The 18,320-nt window shown below is 33.9% G+C and overlaps 2 protein-coding genes across 2 annotated transcripts; both read left to right on the forward strand.

The window, feature by feature from the left end:
- Positions 1 to 2,312: 2,312 nt before the first annotated feature.
- Positions 2,313 to 5,202, forward strand: LOC124454952 (uncharacterized protein DDB_G0290685-like). The gene is made up of 3 exons (XM_047005704.1): positions 2,313 to 2,327; positions 2,372 to 2,447; positions 4,388 to 5,202. Exons 1-3 carry the CDS (start codon positions 2,313 to 2,315, stop codon positions 5,200 to 5,202), a joined length of 906 nt encoding a protein of 301 aa, XP_046861660.1.
- Positions 5,203 to 5,899: 697 nt separating this feature from the next.
- Positions 5,900 to 18,074, forward strand: LOC124454953 (E3 ubiquitin-protein ligase RNF213-like). The gene is made up of 19 exons (XM_047005705.1): positions 5,900 to 6,247; positions 6,332 to 6,388; positions 7,362 to 7,451; positions 7,607 to 7,663; positions 8,639 to 8,728; positions 8,884 to 8,940; positions 9,915 to 10,004; positions 10,160 to 10,216; positions 11,190 to 11,310; positions 12,220 to 12,425; positions 13,517 to 13,649; positions 14,349 to 14,435; positions 14,674 to 14,854; positions 15,061 to 15,274; positions 15,413 to 15,487; positions 15,687 to 15,884; positions 16,231 to 16,320; positions 16,749 to 16,918; positions 17,609 to 18,074. The coding sequence occupies exons 1-19, from the start codon at positions 5,900 to 5,902 to the stop codon at positions 17,766 to 17,768; spliced, it is 2,481 nt and encodes an 826-aa protein (XP_046861661.1). The 3' UTR covers positions 17,769 to 18,074.
- The last annotated feature ends 246 nt before the right edge of the window (positions 18,075 to 18,320 follow it).

Consider the following 18,320-nt stretch of genomic DNA (forward strand, 5'->3'; position numbering starts at 1 on the left):
TGGGTTAGAAAAAAGCATAACGATCGAAAGTAAGCTTGGATATTGCCATGTTGCCGTGCTAATGACTTTTTTGTAAGGATTGTTACGGGCCTTTACGACGTGACTTAAAATATCCAGGACGGATTCCAACTACACAAAGCGCTAAAAATCAAGCCATACAAATTTTTGAACTGTTATTTTTACTAAATAATGAATACGCTGTCTTATAATCACTTATCAATATTATTATTATTGATGGATGAAATCTACCTAAAATTAGAATTTTCTTCGCTCGATGCACCTAAAATTGGATCTGGATAATCTTTGATGGGGTGGTTTCTTACAACGAAATACATACTACATGCATCTAAGTAACAAGGTGGACGACTGTCTCTGTGCGATCAAAAGAAGTCTTTTCAATCGGAAAAGTGTACTGTTTAATCGCAAAGTTACTCCATATGTGAAGTTACTTTCTAGATTGAATCATAAAAAAGAAATTTACTCTCCAAAATGAACTAAAATTTTATTGACATAAGGGCTCAATTTAGATGATGGCTTGGCTTATTAAATGTTTTTAAAAACTATCTATGTAAAAAATCTTTGTAAAAACTATCATTAAAAAATATATGATCCCTTTTTTCATAAAGCACGTGAGTGCTATCGTTCATGATGAGAGAGTTACATTGTATAAGCAGGCTCTCGTTCATCACGAGAGAGTTATGAGAAAGTTACATTGCAAAAGGTAACATGTGAAAAACGTATAGTCAAAGAGGCAGAAGTTCTAGTTTCTTTTATGAGATAAGCAAAAAGATAAAATTCAAAAGCAAAAAACCCCGTTTTCGGTCCATGCTTCCCGATACCTTCTTATATGTAAGGCACTAGAACGCCGCATGTTAACGTTTCGGTAGGAGATTTCGGCTCCTCCACGCTATCCTACTTGGGAGATGCACTAGCAAGCTTCCGCCCATCAGACCGCGAGAACACCTGCGATAGGCTCTGCTCGGCGTACGCAGGGAGAGTGCGGTCGCCACCGAAGTGTGGACCCTAAGCTACTGCATACTATGTCGCACCCAGCTTCCACTGCTAGTTGACATCTACTATATGAAGTTTCAGCTTTATTTATATATACATAAATTTAAAGGCTTACGAATGTTGTGGTATTGTTTAAGTCACTACTGCGCATGCCCAGATTATTTCTTCGATAATTTGCGACTAAATGAGGTAATTGCCACAAATGTAGTGCAAGTACACATAGTTAGTCGTTGCCATGACTATGAACAATTAGTCAAGTAGATGGTGCATGCTCAAGCGCATGCTCAGATGATTTCTGTATTAAATTGTTGCTAAGCATGCTATTTACTTCAAAGTCGGTGCTAGTACATGCAGTTGGTCGTTGCCATGACCAAGAACTTGGGCAACATGCTCAAGCATACTGCGCATGCGCAGATGATATATCTGAAATTTATGACTGAGCGATCTAATTACTCCATAATCGGTAGTAGTTCATACTGTTGGTCGTTGCCATGAGCATGAACTTGGAGAGTTTGTGGAGTTGTTTACGCATGCTCAAGAAGACTGCGCATGCGCAGATGATTTATCTAAAATTTTGTGACTGTGCAAGCTAATTATTCCATAATCAGTGCTAGTACATACAGTTGGTCGCTCTCGAAAATGATTTTTATATACTCTTACACCTTCTGCCTTTATGATTAAGTTGTGTATTTCTAAAACGAGAGCCCCAAGATGCCCCAAGAGCATTTTCTTTCTATTTTATTGCCACTATTCTACAGATATATTACTATGTCCGTCCATTTGATTGTCCGAATTTCGTAATTTGATCTCGTATTTTTGACACGTGTGTTTACCACCTTAAAGGTGGATTGAGAAGATAAGCGAGTTGGGACACTTGAACATAACGTTGCAAGTTTTAAAAGAATACGAAGGCACTATACTGAGGTTTATTTAGGCGTGTACTGTAGGACATGTTTTATGGTTTACTATCTTCCACATAGCAAGGGCTATTTATGTTTGCTGAGGAAAGGTTTACAACAAAGTCACAAATCCGTTTTCAAGAGTAAGATGGGATTGACTAGGTGGTTCACGGCTTAGGGATAGTTGTCTCGACGTGGTCATAAAAAGGTGGGGTAAGAGACATGCCTCCTTCGTCTCCTCATGATTTTCCACCTTGGTTGAGAAGTGATAGGGCAAATGCCAGGACATTGTGGATGTAGAGATTTTGTATGAAAGTTTCAGATCTCTCCACGTGTTTTTATTCAGTGTTCTCAACTCTGCAGGTCGCTGTTACTGAAATCGCTCTTCCTTAAGAGGTGGACATGACGGAGGGCAAGGTTTGTCGATGGATCATATGAAACAGGGCTGTTATTGCTGGCAGTTCAGTGTTGGTGGATTTGAGTTGAATGGACTCACAACTGGACTTTGGGAAGAGCGTTTAATTTTACCAAGTTTTGGTAGAGAATCTTGCTTCACTGATTAATGTTTACATGAGTGTATACCTGGAGTAATGTAACTCATTCCGTGGTTGTCCCAAGTTTGTTGGAATCTCCCTGAACTGTAGGTATAATATAGCCAGCCCTATTTTATTGCTCCTTTACAATTATTCAGGTATTTGATCACTGGAAAAATAATTAAGAATTTTTTTTGCTTTGAAATTAATCAACTAAAGATAAAAAATTAAATTAATTTTTAACTTTTATTTATGGGAACGTTTTATTTGTTCTATAATTATTAATGTGTGACTTTATCGACTTATTTATTCATAGAATAAACAATCAGCTAATTATACGAACTATTACCGTTTCTTTTTCAGCGACTTTTATAAAAAATATGCGTGTTATTTGTGTAAAAATATGCGTATTATAAAAACTGCAAACGGGCATACGTAACAATCGTTGGCAATGTGTTTTCAATTGAAAATGTTAATTTATGGAAGCTATAGTTATATTTAACCATGAGTAATGTTAAAACTGGTTTGGTTTACTTTACATCAAGTAACAGTGTGTAATAACAAGTCAATATTGGGTAGATTTTTGTCGTTGGTATCGGTGCTGCATCGCCAGCTGCATCAGTGAGAAGGATTTAATTAAGTAATGTATTCATCTTCTTCCGTATTAAGTTCTTTTGAAATCAATTATTTCTTAAGCATTAAAGCATGTATATATGAATAATGTCCCACTCACTTATCGAACTGGTGATGACACTGATTGTGAGTTAGCTATCAAAAACGTATGTTTAAAATAGCATTGCTTTTTATTGCTATGGCAACTTTCGCAGTTTTTGTAGTCAGCATTCTGTTTAAAGGCCTGTTCTGCCAAACGTAACTTAATTTTTGCTATTTTGCGTCCTCTGAAAGTTTCATCGCATTTTTTTGTGCTTTTTACCAATCAAACATCGAGTAAACAATGTTAAATTTTGTAGTATAATCGTTGAAAGTAGATTGCCCCAGCCTTCCTATGGTAATTTTTATTTTCATGACCAACTTGCATTTCATGCCATGAAGATAAGCGAGTTGGGACACTTGAACATATCGTTGCATGTTTAAAAAGAATACGAAGGCACTATACTAAGGTTTAGTTGCACGTGTACTGTAGGACATGTTTTATGATTTACTATCTTCTACATAGCAAGGGCCTTTTGTGTTTGCTGGTGAAAGGTTTACAACAAAGTCACAAATCCGTTTTGAAGAGTGAGATGGGATTGACTAGGCGGTTCAGGGTTAGGGGATAGTTGTCTCGACGTGGTCATAAAAAGGTGGGGTAAGAGACATGCCTCCTTCGTCTTCTCAGGATTTTCTATCTTAGTTGAGAAGTGATAGGGCAGACGCCAGGACATTGTGGATGTAGAAATTTTGTGTGAAAGTTTCATGTATGTTAAAACTGGTTTTTCTTACATGACATCAAGTGACTGTGTAATAACAAGTCAATGTTGGGTAGATTTTTGTCATTGGTAGCGGTGCTGCATCGCCAGCTGCATCAGTGAAGAGGATTTATATAAATCAATTATTTCTTAAGTATTAAAGCATGTATATATGCATAACGTCCCACTCACTTATCGAACTGGTGACGACACTGATTGTGAGTTAGCTATCAAAAACGTATGTGTAAAATAGCATTGTTTTTGTATTACAATGGCTACTTTCGCAGTTTTTGTGGTCAGGATTCTGATTAAATGCCTGTTCTGCCAAACGTAACTTAATTTTTGCTATTTTGTGTCCTCTGAATGTTTCATCTCATTTTCCCTGCTTTTTACCAATCAAATATTAAGGTAAGAATGTTAAATTTTGTAATCTAATCATTGAAAGTAGACTGCCCCAGCCTTCGTTAAGTAATTTTTATTTTCATCACCAACTTGTTTTTTATGCCAATGTATTCATAGCAATTTTCTTTTTCAGGATCTGATGATTCCTGGGCTAATGAACACAATGAAAACAGAAGTAATGATGGGCAAAACAACTCGAGACATTGTGATAGTAAAGCAAAACTTGAAAAAGCCACCAATACTGAAAAAGGCGATCTAAATGCTAGGAGTAAAAGAGATAGTGACGGTGAAGCGAAACATCAAGAAGTTAAGGATGATGAAGAAAACAGTAAAGACGCTGGTGATGATGAAGAAAAAAATACTCAAGCTAGCAACGGTGGAACAAAGGGTAAAAAGGCTAGCGATTGTGTACAAAATACAAAAACTAACGAAGGTGGAGCAAAGCTTGAAAAGACATGTGTTGGAGAAGAAAACATGAAAGCCAGTGATTCTCGGGAAAAGTATAAAAAAGCTGATGATGGTAGAGAAAATAACATAGAAATTAGCGACAATGATGACAATATGAACAAGGCTACGGATAATTTTAAAAACGACATGAAAGCTATTGATTCTGGAACAAAGCGTAGAAAAGGTGATGATAGCAAAGATAATAGAATAGAAACAAGCAATAGTCATAAAAGCAAGAACAAGACCAGCGATGGTGGAGCAGGACATCAAAAAGCTAGTGATGATGGAGTTGGACATGAAAAAGCTAGCGATGGTGGAGCAGGAGATGAAAAAGCTTGCGATTGTGCAGTAGAACATGAAAAAGCTAGCGATTGTGAAGTAGGACATAAAAACTATAGCGATGGTGGAGTAGGACATAAAAAAGCCAGCAATGGTGGAGTAGGACATAAAAAAGCTAATGATGAAGAAGTAGAACATGAAAATCCTGTGTGGGTTTCCTAAACTCCTGTAGATGGTCCTGTCGTAATCGGAAATGGATGAAATCAATCATCGGGATGGTGATCCTGTAGTGGAAGAATTTCTAGCACTCCTGTGTGGATCGGGATCTAACTCAGCATCGTGGAATGGGTCATTTAACGTCATTTCGAATTTCTCGAACTCTGAATCGTCATGGTTTCATGATCTGTGGTCATCCGAACCTCCGCATTCTGTCAGCTCAGTTTAATAAATCCTGTCGTGGTCGAACATCCATATCGTCAGGAAGACCTCGCATCATAATCGTCGTCAAAGCTTTCAAAAGAATCATCATCGGTTTCTGGTCTGTCGTGGCATTTCTCACTCTGTCGTCGGATCAGGACATGAAAAGCTAGCGATGGTGGAGCAGGACATGAAAAAGCTAGCGATGGTGGAGTAGGACATGAAAAAGCTAGCGTGATGGTGGAGTAGGACATGAAAAAAGCTAGCGATGGTGGAGTAGGACATGAAAAAGCTAGCGATATAAGAGCAGGACATAAAAAAGCTAGCGATGGTGGAATAGGACATAAAAAGCTGCGGTGGTTGAAATGGGACATAAAAAGATAGCGATGGTGGATGGGGGACATAAAAGCTGGTGATGGTGAAGTAGGACATAAAAAAGATAGCGATGGTGGAATAGGACATAAAAAAGCTGGTGATGGTGAAGTAGGACATAAAAGATATGATGGTGGAATGGGACATAAAGCTATGGTGTGGGGTGGGACATGAAAAAGCTGGTGATGGTGGAGTAGGACATGAAAAAGCTAGCAGTAGTAGAGCAGGACATAAAAAAGCTAGCGATGGTGGAATAAGACATAAAAAAGCTAGCAATGGTGAAGAGGAACATAAAAAAGCTGCTGATGGTGGAGTAGGACATAAAAAAGATAGCAATGGCGGAGCAGGACATAAAAAAGCTGGTGATAGTGCAGCAGGACATAAAAAAGCTAGTGATGGTGGAATAAGACATAAAAAAGCTAGCAATGGTGGAGTAGGACATGAAAAAGCTAGCGATGGTGGAGCAAACTCAAATCATGTATGGTTTGTTCGAAATTACGAGTTATGATTCTTAACCCAATTTTATATTTATTTTACGACTTTGTTTTTTTGTCAATCCCAGGAAAAGACTGATCAAACCATGTTGCAATTGTCGGTTAGAAACGATCCTTTACAACAGGTATGTGGAATACGTATACTTAAAATTTTTGTCAAAGTTTATAGATTACTTGCATCCTAGCGTCATTTGAAACATTGATCCGAAAATCTAAAAAATTCAAATTTTTACAAAAAACTATGGGCTCACCATACACAAACTTTTCTAGCTGCATTGGCTAAATTAAATGCCATGTATTATGTACAATATATATTTAATTTTTACGGAAATAAAGAGGCTGCTCTTGGAGAACGGAGGTACAGTGTTTGAGGGAAAGATTATCGCCGGTGTTTTTTCTCACTCACACTCGGTGAGTGCGATACAGAAAACTAAATCAAAGGCAAACTCGAGATTTTTGTTAAAATATTTAAAATTAAGGCATCAGTTGACTGCAAATATCGTCTTCGATTATTTATGTGAGGATTTTGAAACCTTATTCAACGAGTGCGAGTGTGATTGAGTTTCTAGATAACAGGCGTATGCGAGCGTCCTTAATTTTCCCGTTCCGAAATAAATTCGTTGGCACTACTGGCGTTTACAAATCATGAAACCATTTCTGATTTTTTAAATTTACGACAAAGGGAAAGTGCAGTATTTTCTTATAACGACAGTTTATCACTAGTAAGAAACCCCGCACGTCAAGTCGGATACTGGGAACGGTTATTTCAATATGAATTTCCTTTGTTTTTGCTGCTGGTTGGATGTTTCCTATTACAGAAGATTTATTATCGACTGTTAGATCTATGAACAAATCTCAATGCATATAGAATGAAATGTTTTTGTTTTAAATTTGTAAAGTCAATGCTTTGCACGTGATTAATCTATAATCAAAGTAACTGAGTGAGTTTCTTTTGAAAGATGTCGACCAATGTCTTAACCATGATGAAGGTTTACTTTAATTTTTATATAATAGCATCATGTAATAAATAAGGGGGTGTCTTTTTTGTTTTTCGTTCCTAATCATTATATTTTGTCATTAACGTTTCACTGAGTATAGGATGGTTATTTCTACCAGAAGAAAGAATTTGAGCCAGAAAAGAGGAGAAAGTCAAAAATAGCTAACGATGGTGGAGCAGACTCGAATCATGTAGGGTTTGTTCTAAATTACGAGTTATAATTTCTAACCTAATTTTATATTTATTTTACGTCTTTTATAACTTAATTATCAATATAATATAATTGCATATAAAAATGAATCTTTAAGTAAGTGTAACACGAACCTTTGTTTTTTGTCAATCTTAGGAAAAGACTGATCAAACCATGTTGCAAGTGTCGGTTAGAAACGATCCTTTACAACAGGTATGTGGCAATACGTATACTTAAAATTTTTGTCAAAGTTTATAGATTACTTGCATCCTAGCGTCATTTGAAACATTGATCCGAAAATCTAAATAATTCAAATTTTTACAAAAAACTATGGGCTCACCATACACAAACTTTTCTAGCTGCATTGGCTAAATTAAATGCCATGTATTATGTACAATATATATTTAACTTTTACGGAAATAAAGAGGCTACTCTTGGAGAACGGAGGTACAGTGTTTGAGGGAAAGATTATCGCCGGTGTTTTTTCTCACTCACACTCGGTGAGTGCGATACAGAAAACTAAATCAAAGGCAAACTCGAGATTTTTGTTAAAATATTTAAAATTAAGGCATCAGTTGACTGCAAATATCGTCTTCGATTATTTGTGTGAGGATTTTGAAACCTTATTCAACGAGTGCGAGTGTGATTGAGTTTCTAGATAACAGGCGTATGCGAGCGTCCTTAATTTTCCCGTTCCGAAATAAATTCGTTGGCACTACTGGCGTTTACAAATCATGAAACCATTTCTGATTTTTTAAATTTACGACAAAGGGAAAGTGCAGTATTTTCTTGTACGACAGTTTATCACTAGTGAGAAACCTCGCACGTCAAGTCGTATACTGGGAACGGTTATTTCAATATGAATTTCCTTTGTTTTTGCTGCTGGTTGGATGTTTCCTATTACAGAAGATTTATTATCGACTGATAGATCTATGAACAAATCTCAATGCATATAGAATGAAATGTTTTTGTTTTAAATTTTTAAAGTCAATGCTTTGCACGTAATTAATCTATGAAATCAAAGTAACTGAGTGAGATGCCTTCGAAAGATGTCGACCAATGTCTTAAACATGATCAAAGTTTATTTCAAATTTTATATCATAGCATCTTGTAATAAATAAGGGGGTGTCTTTTTTGTTTTTTGTTCCTAATCATTATATTTTGTCATTTACGTTTCACTGAGTATAGGATGGTTATTTCTACTGGAAGAAAGAATTTAAGCCAGAAAAGAAGAGAAAGTCAAAAATAGCTAACGATGGTGGAGCAGACTCGAATCATGTAGGGTTTGTTCTAAATTACTAGTTACAATTTCTAACCTAATTTTATATTTATTTTACGACTTTTATAACTTAATTATCAATATAATATAATTGCATATAAAAATGAATCTTTAAGTAAGTGTAACACGAACCTTTGTTTTTTGTCAATCTTAGGAAAAGAATGATCAAACCATGTTGCAAGTGTCGGTTAGCAACGATCCTTTACAACAGGTATGTGGCAATACGTATACTTAAAATTTTTGTCAAAGTTTATAGATTACTTGCATCCTAGCGTCATTTGAAACATCGATCCGAAAATCTAAAAAATTCAAATTTTTACAAAAAACTATGGGCTCACCATACACAAACTTTTTTAGCTGCAGTGGTTAAATTAAATGCCATGCATTATGTACAAATTATACTTATCTTTTACGGAAATAAAGAGGCTGCTCTTGGAGAACGGATGTACAGTGTTTGAGGGAAAGATTATAGCCGGTGTTTTTTCTCACTCGCACTCGGTGAGTGCGATACAGAATACTAAATCAAAGGCAAACTCGATATTTTGCTAAATTATTTAAAATTAAGGCATCAGTGGACTGCAAGTATTGTCTTCGATTATTCATGTGGGGATTTTGAAACCTTATTCAACGAGTGCGAGTGTGAGTGAGTTTCTAGATAACAGGCGTATGCGAGCCTCCTTAATTTTCCCGTTCCGAAACAAATTCGTTGGCACTACTGGCGTTTACAAATCATGAAACCATTTCTGATTTTTTAAATTTACGACAAAGGGAAAGTGCGGTATTTTCTTGTACGGCAGTTTATCACTAGTGAAAAAAACCCGCACGTCAAGTCGGATACTGGGAACGGTTATTTCAATATGAATTTCCTTTGTTTTTGCTGCTGATTGGATGTTTCCTATTACAGAAGATTTATTATCGACTGTTAGATCTATGAACAAATCTCAATGTATATAGAATGAAATCTTCTTGTTTTAAATTTTTAAAGTCAATGCTTTGCACGTGATTAATCTATGAAATCAAAGTAACTGAGTGAGATGCCTTCGAAAGATGTCGACCAATGTCTTAAACATGATCAAAGTTTATTTCAAATTTTATATCATAGGATCTTGTAATAATTAAGGGGTGTCTTTTTTGTTTTTCGTTCCTAATCATTATATTTTGTGATTTACGTTTCACTGAGTATAGGATGGTTATTTCTACCGAAAGAAAGAACTTGAGCCAGAAAAGAGGAGAAAGTCAAAAATAGCTAACGATGGTGGAGCAGACTCGAATCATGTAGGGTTTGTTCTAAATTACGAGTTATAATTTCTAACCTAATTTTATATTTATTTTACGTCTTTTATAACTTAATTATCAATATACTATAATTGCATATAAAAATGAATCTTTAAGTAAGTGTAACACGAACCTTTGTTTTTTGTCAATCTTAGGAAAAGACTGATCAAACCATGTTGCAAGTGTCGGTTAGAAACGATCCTTTACAACAGGTATGTGGCAATACGTATACTTAAAATTTTTGTCAAAGTTTATAGATTACTTGCATCCTAGCGTCATTTGAAACATCGATCCGAAAATCTAAAAAATTCAAATTTTTACAAAAAACTATGGGCTCACCATACACAAACTTTTCTAGCTGCATTGGTTAAATTAAATGCCATGTATTATGTACAATATATATTTAACTTTTACGGAAATAAAGAGGCTGCTCTTGGAGAACGGAGATACAGTGTTTGAGGGAAAGATTATCGCCGGTGTTTTTTCTCACTCACACTCGGTGAGTGCGATACAGAAAACTAAATCAAAGGCAAACTCGAGATTTTTGTTAAAGTATTTAAAATTAAGGCATCAGTGGACTGCAAATATCGTCTTCGATTATTTATGTGCGGATTTTGAAACCTTATTCAACGAGTGCGAGTGTGAGCGAGCTTCTAGATAACAGGCGTATGCGAGCCTCCTTAATTTTCCGTTCCGAAATTAACTCGTTGGCTCTACTGGAGTTTCCAAACTTGAAACCATTTCTAATTTTATAAATTTACGACAAAGGGAAAGTGCGGTATTTTCTTGTACGGCAGTTTATCACTAGTAAGAAACCCCGCAAGTCAAGTCGGATACTGGGAACGGTTATTTCAATATGAATTTCCTTTGTTTTTGCTGCTGGTTGGATGTTTCCTATTACAGAAGATTTATTATCGACTGTTAGATCTATGAACAAATCTCAATGCATATAGAATGAAATGTTTTTGTTTTAAATTTGTAAAGTCAATGCTTTGCACGTGATTAATCTATGAAATCAAAGTAACTGAGTGAGTTGCCTTTGAAAGATGTCGATCAATGTCTTAACCATGATCAAGGTTTACTTCAATTTTTATATCATAGCATCTTGTAATAAATAAGGAAGTGTCTTTTTTGTTTTTCGTTCCTAATCATTATATGTAGTCATTTACGTTTCACTGAGTATAGGGTGGTTATTCCTACCAGAAGAAACTCTTAGAGCCAGAAAACAGGAGAAAGTCCAACAAAAAAGACAGGCATGTTTATCCAACATTTTTCAGAACAATGATGTTTCGGGTTTTGGTGAAGGGTGGGACATACAAATAGTGCGTGTAGTAAAATATTGCATAGTGGACGCTTCCAGTATTTTTCTTTTCACAACATCTTATTAAATCTGACAATTAAAATTTACGTAGTTAGGCAAAGTTTTCTTAATTTTCTTTGTATTTACGCCCAATAAGACACTAATGAAGAAGATAAATTGAGTTCTCATGTTATTTGCCTTTCTTGTTTATCCATTAATGTGGCTGAAAAATTGTAAAATATTCGTAGTTAAATTTGTCTTAAAGTTCTTACTAGTTTTATGGTGACATATGATGTATTCTCTTGCTCACTGTGCTTCAATTAATGCATGTTTGATTAGTTTGTTGCTATAGCACCGAATCCTTGGGTCGAACAAACTGAATATGTATACGTAGTTTCTAAAATAAATGGCATATAAAATACAAAATGAAAATGCTAGCAATTTAAATTGTTTAATTTTTAACAAAAATAAAATTGGACAAAATTTTTGTTAACTAATTTACCAATGTTGATGGAAATCAAGTCAATTAACCGACCCATTTCTTAAATTATAATTCTCGGCAACTAGGAATTGTTTAATAACACTCTATTAATACTTTTATTCTTGTTTTTTATCATCAGTGTCTAATAAATTAGATGTGCTGTATAAAATTTTATATTCAGAATTATATATTTCAATAAGTTTTCCTGTTTTGCTTCTTTATAAAAAGTTTGGAAATTAAATCAAAGAAATTCATTTTGTAAAACGTCCATTATGAGAACAAAGTTATTTTAAAATTTAATGAAAATTTGCCGTTTGGCAGTTTGGCTACGTTTTACTTTCTGTTCGTATATTTTTATGCTAAAGTGTAATGCAGGCTCTTCAAAACATAGAGTTAGATAATTGGTCAAAACATTTTTCCATCACTTTTTCCAGGAAATAATCCGCTAATGAAATTGATAAGCAAATTAGATGAACCAAGCTCCAATGTCGTTACAAAACTCGATCCTTCATGTCCAGCACTTTGGAGAAATCGTAAGAAAATCAACATTGAACATTTGTCCTTCAAATACCAAGAATATTCTCAAGGTGTCACAGTGCCAACAGACAAGTGTGAAGTACTTGATGAATTTTTAAAAAAGGTTATGCTTAATTTCCTTTACAATGATTTTAAATGTAATGTGCAAACGTCGCTAATTTGTTACTCACTTTTTTTAATTTTGATCTTTCTTAAAACTTTATATTTAGCTAGGTGTAGCTACTTTTTTATAAGAATTACAGTTATTGCAGGCTACTGAACAAGACAGATTTAAAATTAAATGCATGTGTGCTTTTTAACGTGTAAATAGCTATTCTAAGAACAATTAATTTATTGTTAAAATAAAACAACTAAAATGCAGAAAATATTTAATGAAAATAGACATAATAAAGTAAATGGTTTGAACTCGGGAAACCTTTTTGGTTTCGCAACGTAGATGACACAATCACAGCACTACATGCAGACGAGATTGATGACTTTCACACTCACATCAACAAACAGAACAGCCACATACAATGTACCAAAGTTGTCGAGGAAAACGGAACTCTTCCTTTTCTCCACTGTTTGGTAAAACATGACAATCAAAAACTACGAACAACAGTTTATCGCAAGCCAACACATACTGACCGACTACTAGACCAATCATCTTACAACCCTACATCACACAAAGCCACCACAATCAGAACATTAACAAGACGTGTACAAATCATATGTGATTCACCGTAATTCACAATGACAATACACAATTGACACCCACACATTACAACTAAAAACATCACACCTAAATCACACATCACAAATAAAAATAAAAAAATTTCACTTCACAATGACAATACACATTTCCTGTACACACAATACAATGACGTAAGAACCAGATAACAAATACGGCTAACCTGACGTTTACTCTTCATTGACTCTGAAGATGACTACCGCTAAGGTTGTCGAAACGTCAGTCAACAACAACAAAAACAGTCATTCTCAGTACTATACCAACCTGGACGATCTACATTTACAAACATGAAAATATGTTATGATTAGCTCAGGACTTCTCAAAATCAGTCTACAACAAGAATTTTTGTTACCGCTTTACTTTTTTAATATAAAATAAATTGAAACTTTACCCTAGCCCAGGATCACTAGTTAAAGATTTTAAAATATACATTGTACAAACTTCTATACATTGTCTTTTTCCAGGAATGTCATCTTCGTGCCCTTCAGTATCTTCCGGATATCATAAAGTTGCAACGTTTTCTTTTTGAAAAGTTTCATCGTTGCTTAGATCGAAATGAAGCTGAAAAATACACCATTGGAGACTTATATAAAAGAGGTACATCCAAACACTCTTTTTGTTTAAAAGCGTGTCTGATTTACTTTAGTAAATTGCATTACTGCTGTAGAATAGCGAGGGCTCTTGTTGTTCTATGGTTAATACATCTTTTTATAAAAATATCCTTCCTATTTTAGCTAAACTTTATTTCTTCTCTTTTTCACCTTTATTTCACGTTTTATCAACTGTATAATTTACATTGCTGACATGCATCCCTATTCTATTTTAAGTTATAAAAATTAGACTACTTTTGCTGCCAGTAAATCTCAACTTGCTGTTAAAATTAAATAACTTTTGATTTGTGATGTTAGTGAATGCTCTGTTGTATATAGCATGTCTGCTTAAACAAGTATTCATATTGTCAATATTAATTAAACAAAAGGTTTTCTTCCATTGTATTGACGTCTTACACTTAAAAATATCAATAATTCTTATACGTGTTCCTTTTCTGCTGCAACATGTCTTTGTCAAGATTATTCATCTTTCTTCGTAGCTTGCATCTAAGGTCTGTTGAATAGACAAATGTTCTCTTAGAGAGATATATAGCTAAGACGTCAAGATAAATGGAATAGAATTGAAATCATTCATAATTTTTGAAAATTGGTTTTTGTTTTTTTTTTCTCACATTTTGATCAATTAAATACCTTTTCATGGCAAAGAAATAGTCCTTAAATTTGGTTTTCTCTTTTTCGTTTGTAGACCCTGACATAAAACAGCATGTGAAGTCCTTAATCAACAGTTTCAATATGGCTTGGAAGATCATTAGATCATCTATTCCACAAGATGGTGAGTGACAAAATAAAAGTTAAGTCAAGGTTGATGCTATGTAGAGTGGATTTTCAATTTATTTATTTTATTTACTGTTTTCTTCAGTTGTTTTAATGCATGAGAGCAACAGTGGTTGACAAATCATTACCTAATTAAGTGTTAACTAATGCATTCTGTTGAGTAATATCTGAAATCACTTTGTTTGTGTTACCAAGATTTCTTTAAATAACTGCAGTTGTCTTAATTGACTTGTTAGGTCATTACGGAATTTCAAAAGAAATGAGAGATATGGATGTTATCAACACTACTCCAATTTCGATGTTATTGCCTTCGTGGAAAGGATTTGGAAAGTGTTCTTTTGCATTGACAAATTTTATGGTGTCTTTACATAACAATTTTATTGGACGATGTAAAAGCTTGTTGAAGGACGATAAAAAGTAAGATAAACTTTGCAAGATTTTGTTAGGATTCATCACTGGTGAGAATTTGATTTAATTTTATGTTTTAAGAAAAGGGCTACTTTTATTCCTCAGGCTGGTTATGTATTCTGAAAACACAAATTGCCTTATAGAGCAGGTTTTCACCCTAATAAATATTTCATTGCTATCCTTCTGTTAGCTAGATATTTTTTACATCTTTATAGTTCAGAGGAGCTATCGCTGTTGAACGTTACTAAGGGGCATTTGGTTGCCTATGATCCAGAGAGAGATTTTTTGCCGATGGTCCTGGCTCACTGTGATTATTCACTAAAAGTTGGTGAAGGAGGTGAAGAAACAGTTGTGAAGTTCAACTGGAAATCTTTAGAAAGACAACTTGTCGACAGATTTATTCGGGGAAAACCTAGAATTACATCTTTGGTTAGTTCCCTGAATTTATGTTAGTTCCATGTTATCCATGTCATACAGAAAGGGATATAAATGAATGGGATTGAGAATTTATGGTCCTGTCAGCTATTTTTGCGTTTGATTATATAAATTAAGTTTCTACTTTTCTAGGTTGAATTATTTGTGTTCAGCAAAGATATTTGTGATGGAGCTGTTTTTAAAGCGTTGAATCAAAAGATCCCTCAGGTACACTTAATAAGAAAAGTAGCTAATTTAGCTACTTTACTTATGATAAGGAAAAGCATAACAAAATATATTTTCGGTGATGTATTCAGAGTTACCTAGAATCTGCTCTGTATGAATGATCTCATTTTCAAGATTTTGGTCATTTTTTTTTAATTCCGTTATTTTTGCTAACGTCTATGGTTTCTAATTTTGTTTGTAGATTAAACTTAGTCGACCAGTGAAAGATCAGATCTTAAGTGAACTGAACCAACTCACTGATGTTTGTGACGTTCTTAAATCTCTCCACAATGTCATTGGTTTCTTATCATCTGCTGGAGGAAATCCAGGAATGCTTATCAGTGAATATATGAAATCAGCATTGAAAATTGATCCTAGAAACGGTTTAAAAAGTGGCAAGGTAGCTATACTGTGTGTAAATAAAATGAACGACTTTTGAGTTTTTGTGAAGATTAAAAACTGTATGCTAAAGTCTTTTTTATCAAACAAAAACATTCTTGAAGAGTTTTTAATGGCCTTTGTCTGCGGTTCAATTCGATATTAGTTTGTTAAATCTCAGTTTTATAATGCTTGACCGAAATTAATTCTTTAAATAGCTCTGAATTTTTAATTATCTTTGGCTTATGAGTGTCTATCCTATTTCTCAGCCGAACAGATTACTAATGTAATATAAAGAATGAAAGCAATAAAAGTACTTTGTATTCTTTCACCGTGTATTTATAAGGGTTTTTTAAATTCTCTTTTAGGCAGAGCAGATTTGTGAACTTCAACATGTTGTTGCGCTTTGGAAATTGTTATCATTAGAAAGAGCAAAAATATTGACTAGACGTAAACAGGTTTGTTCGGCCTAGATTATGTTTTGATGCAAATCGTGTAGGAATTTTTATGTGAAGGTATTAATTGCGCTAACAGATATAATAATATACGTATATTTTGTTTTTGGGACTAACAAAACCAATGTGAATCAAAAGCATATCAGTTAGCTAAACATAATGATTATTTTGCACGCGAGTCCTGCTTTTTACTTGTTTCAAATCAGCGAACTTTATCGTTAATTTAATAAAGCAACTACAGCTCATATTGACTACCATAATTAAATCAATGAAAAATATTTCTTCTGATATATTCTTCGGATATATTCAGCCCTTTAAAACAATTTATGTTGATATGGAGTTTAAGAACTGTATGGACTTTAGTGCTTAACTGTAAAATATAAGGCAAATGATGAATTGGGAATATTGAAATCTTTGTGGTATTGCTATAGGAACCATTTGACGATGTAACAGATAAGATAAAGACAGCATTGACAAGGGAAATAAAGTTTGAATTAAGTCGTGGTTTACAGAAAATCAAAATTAATCGTTTTGTTGATGAATTGTTGCAGCTTATTTTACTCTTTTTGAAAAATGCACCAGATGAACAGTTGCACTGGCCGTAAGTAAAACTATTTATCTACATAACTATTTGTTGTGCTGCTTATTTAACATCTGCTACATGTCCTTTCTTTCATACCCCAACTTTTTACTTCGTAAAGTTGGTCGATTGTTATCATTCGTTATCAAACCCTAATCGTGTCACGAAAATTGTTTGGATCAATGTCTCTTGTTTGCGTTTCATTGAAAAGTTTATTTCAAATTCTATATCATGTTAAAAATACACGCATGTTTGGAGAATACGATTTAATTTTTCTGAATTCAAGGAGTTAACTGACCACCTTGTCTAACGTGAAAACTCTTGTTGTATACAACCATTTATGTATACAAGGAAAACGACACTAAATTTATTTTACCACGTAAAACGTGTACAAAATTGTAACAAACAAGTCATGATAGAAAATGTGCAAACATTTGCAAATGTTTTTTATTTATTTTTCGGAAAATGTTAAAAGTGTGGAAACATGTCCTTTCACAGGAAAAGGGTAATACAAAATCATGAAAAAGTTTGAATTGTACAATCATCTGCTTTTTTACATTTCCAAAATTTTTCAATCAAATTTTGTCATTTTATAAGTCAATGATGCTTATTTTAACTGTATCAACAGAAAGCTAGTTGTATTCATTAGAAAAAGCTTATGTTTATATAGCTCATACCACTAAGATTTCAATTTTTGTTCTTTTTATATAGTTTAGCAGAGTACATCAACGCAATGCTTGAACAAGATGGTTGTGAAATTATTAAAGATCTCGAGGAGAGTTTACCAGATGAAGTTACTGTTGCACATTCTGTTGAAGCTTGGAAGCTTGCATGTCAGAAAAGTGATGATCACAATTCAAGAATGTATTGATTTCGTCGACAATTTTTTTATTAATGACGATAAATTGCTTGAAATTCTCTAACTTGATAATGCACATTTAATTTCAAGCAAGATTTTTTGGAAGATATATAGGTACTATTTATATCAGTTTACAAAAAGCTCATAATAAAATTACATCAAATACAGAAAACAGTTATCATTTAATTAGAAAACATTTGAGAACATTAGTAAGTAGTTAAAATACGGAATGAAAATGTTCGTTATTCTAACCAATGTATCGTTAAAAAAAGTTTCAATCTATCATGGCCTCCAATATAAGTATTAAAGTTTTGATTTTTGGGAATGTGGTTTGCAATGTGATAAACCTGTATTGTAAAGCTACAACATCAAAAGTCATATCATTTAGGGCAGAATAATTCCCCTTGATCAATGTTGACTGTTAAATTTCCAGGTAAGTTTTGTGGATAAGAAAAAAACGAAATTGAGTGTTGGTTATGACTGCTGCTTATTTAACTTCCAACAATTCCTAGTGCTACCACAGTATAGGTAATATACAGTAGTGCCACTTCGCTGTGCAACTGG

Source organism: Xenia sp. Carnegie-2017, unplaced genomic scaffold (genome assembly GCF_021976095.1).
Source record: "Xenia sp. Carnegie-2017 unplaced genomic scaffold, XeniaSp_v1 HiC_scaffold_3, whole genome shotgun sequence".
Classification (NCBI taxonomy): Eukaryota; Metazoa; Cnidaria; class Anthozoa; order Malacalcyonacea; family Xeniidae; genus Xenia; species Xenia sp. Carnegie-2017.

What these genes read in the sequence shown, in the direction of transcription:
- LOC124454953 (XM_047005705.1), top strand. Translation starts at nt 5,900, where the DNA reads ATGGTGGAATGGGACATAAAGCTATGGTGTGGGGTGGGACATGAAAAA. An exon ending in GAAACGATCCTTTACAACAG is followed by an intron (nt 7,664 to 8,638) that starts GTATGTGGCAAT and finishes CACTGAGTATAG; the next exon opens with GATGGTTATTTCTACTGGAA. An exon ending in GATGAACAGTTGCACTGGCC is followed by an intron (nt 16,919 to 17,608) that starts GTAAGTAAAACT and finishes CTTTTTATATAG; the next exon opens with TTTAGCAGAGTACATCAACG.
- LOC124454952 (XM_047005704.1), top strand. An exon ending in TTTAATTTTACCAAGTTTTG is followed by an intron (nt 2,448 to 4,387) that starts GTAGAGAATCTT and finishes TTTCTTTTTCAG; the next exon opens with GATCTGATGATTCCTGGGCT.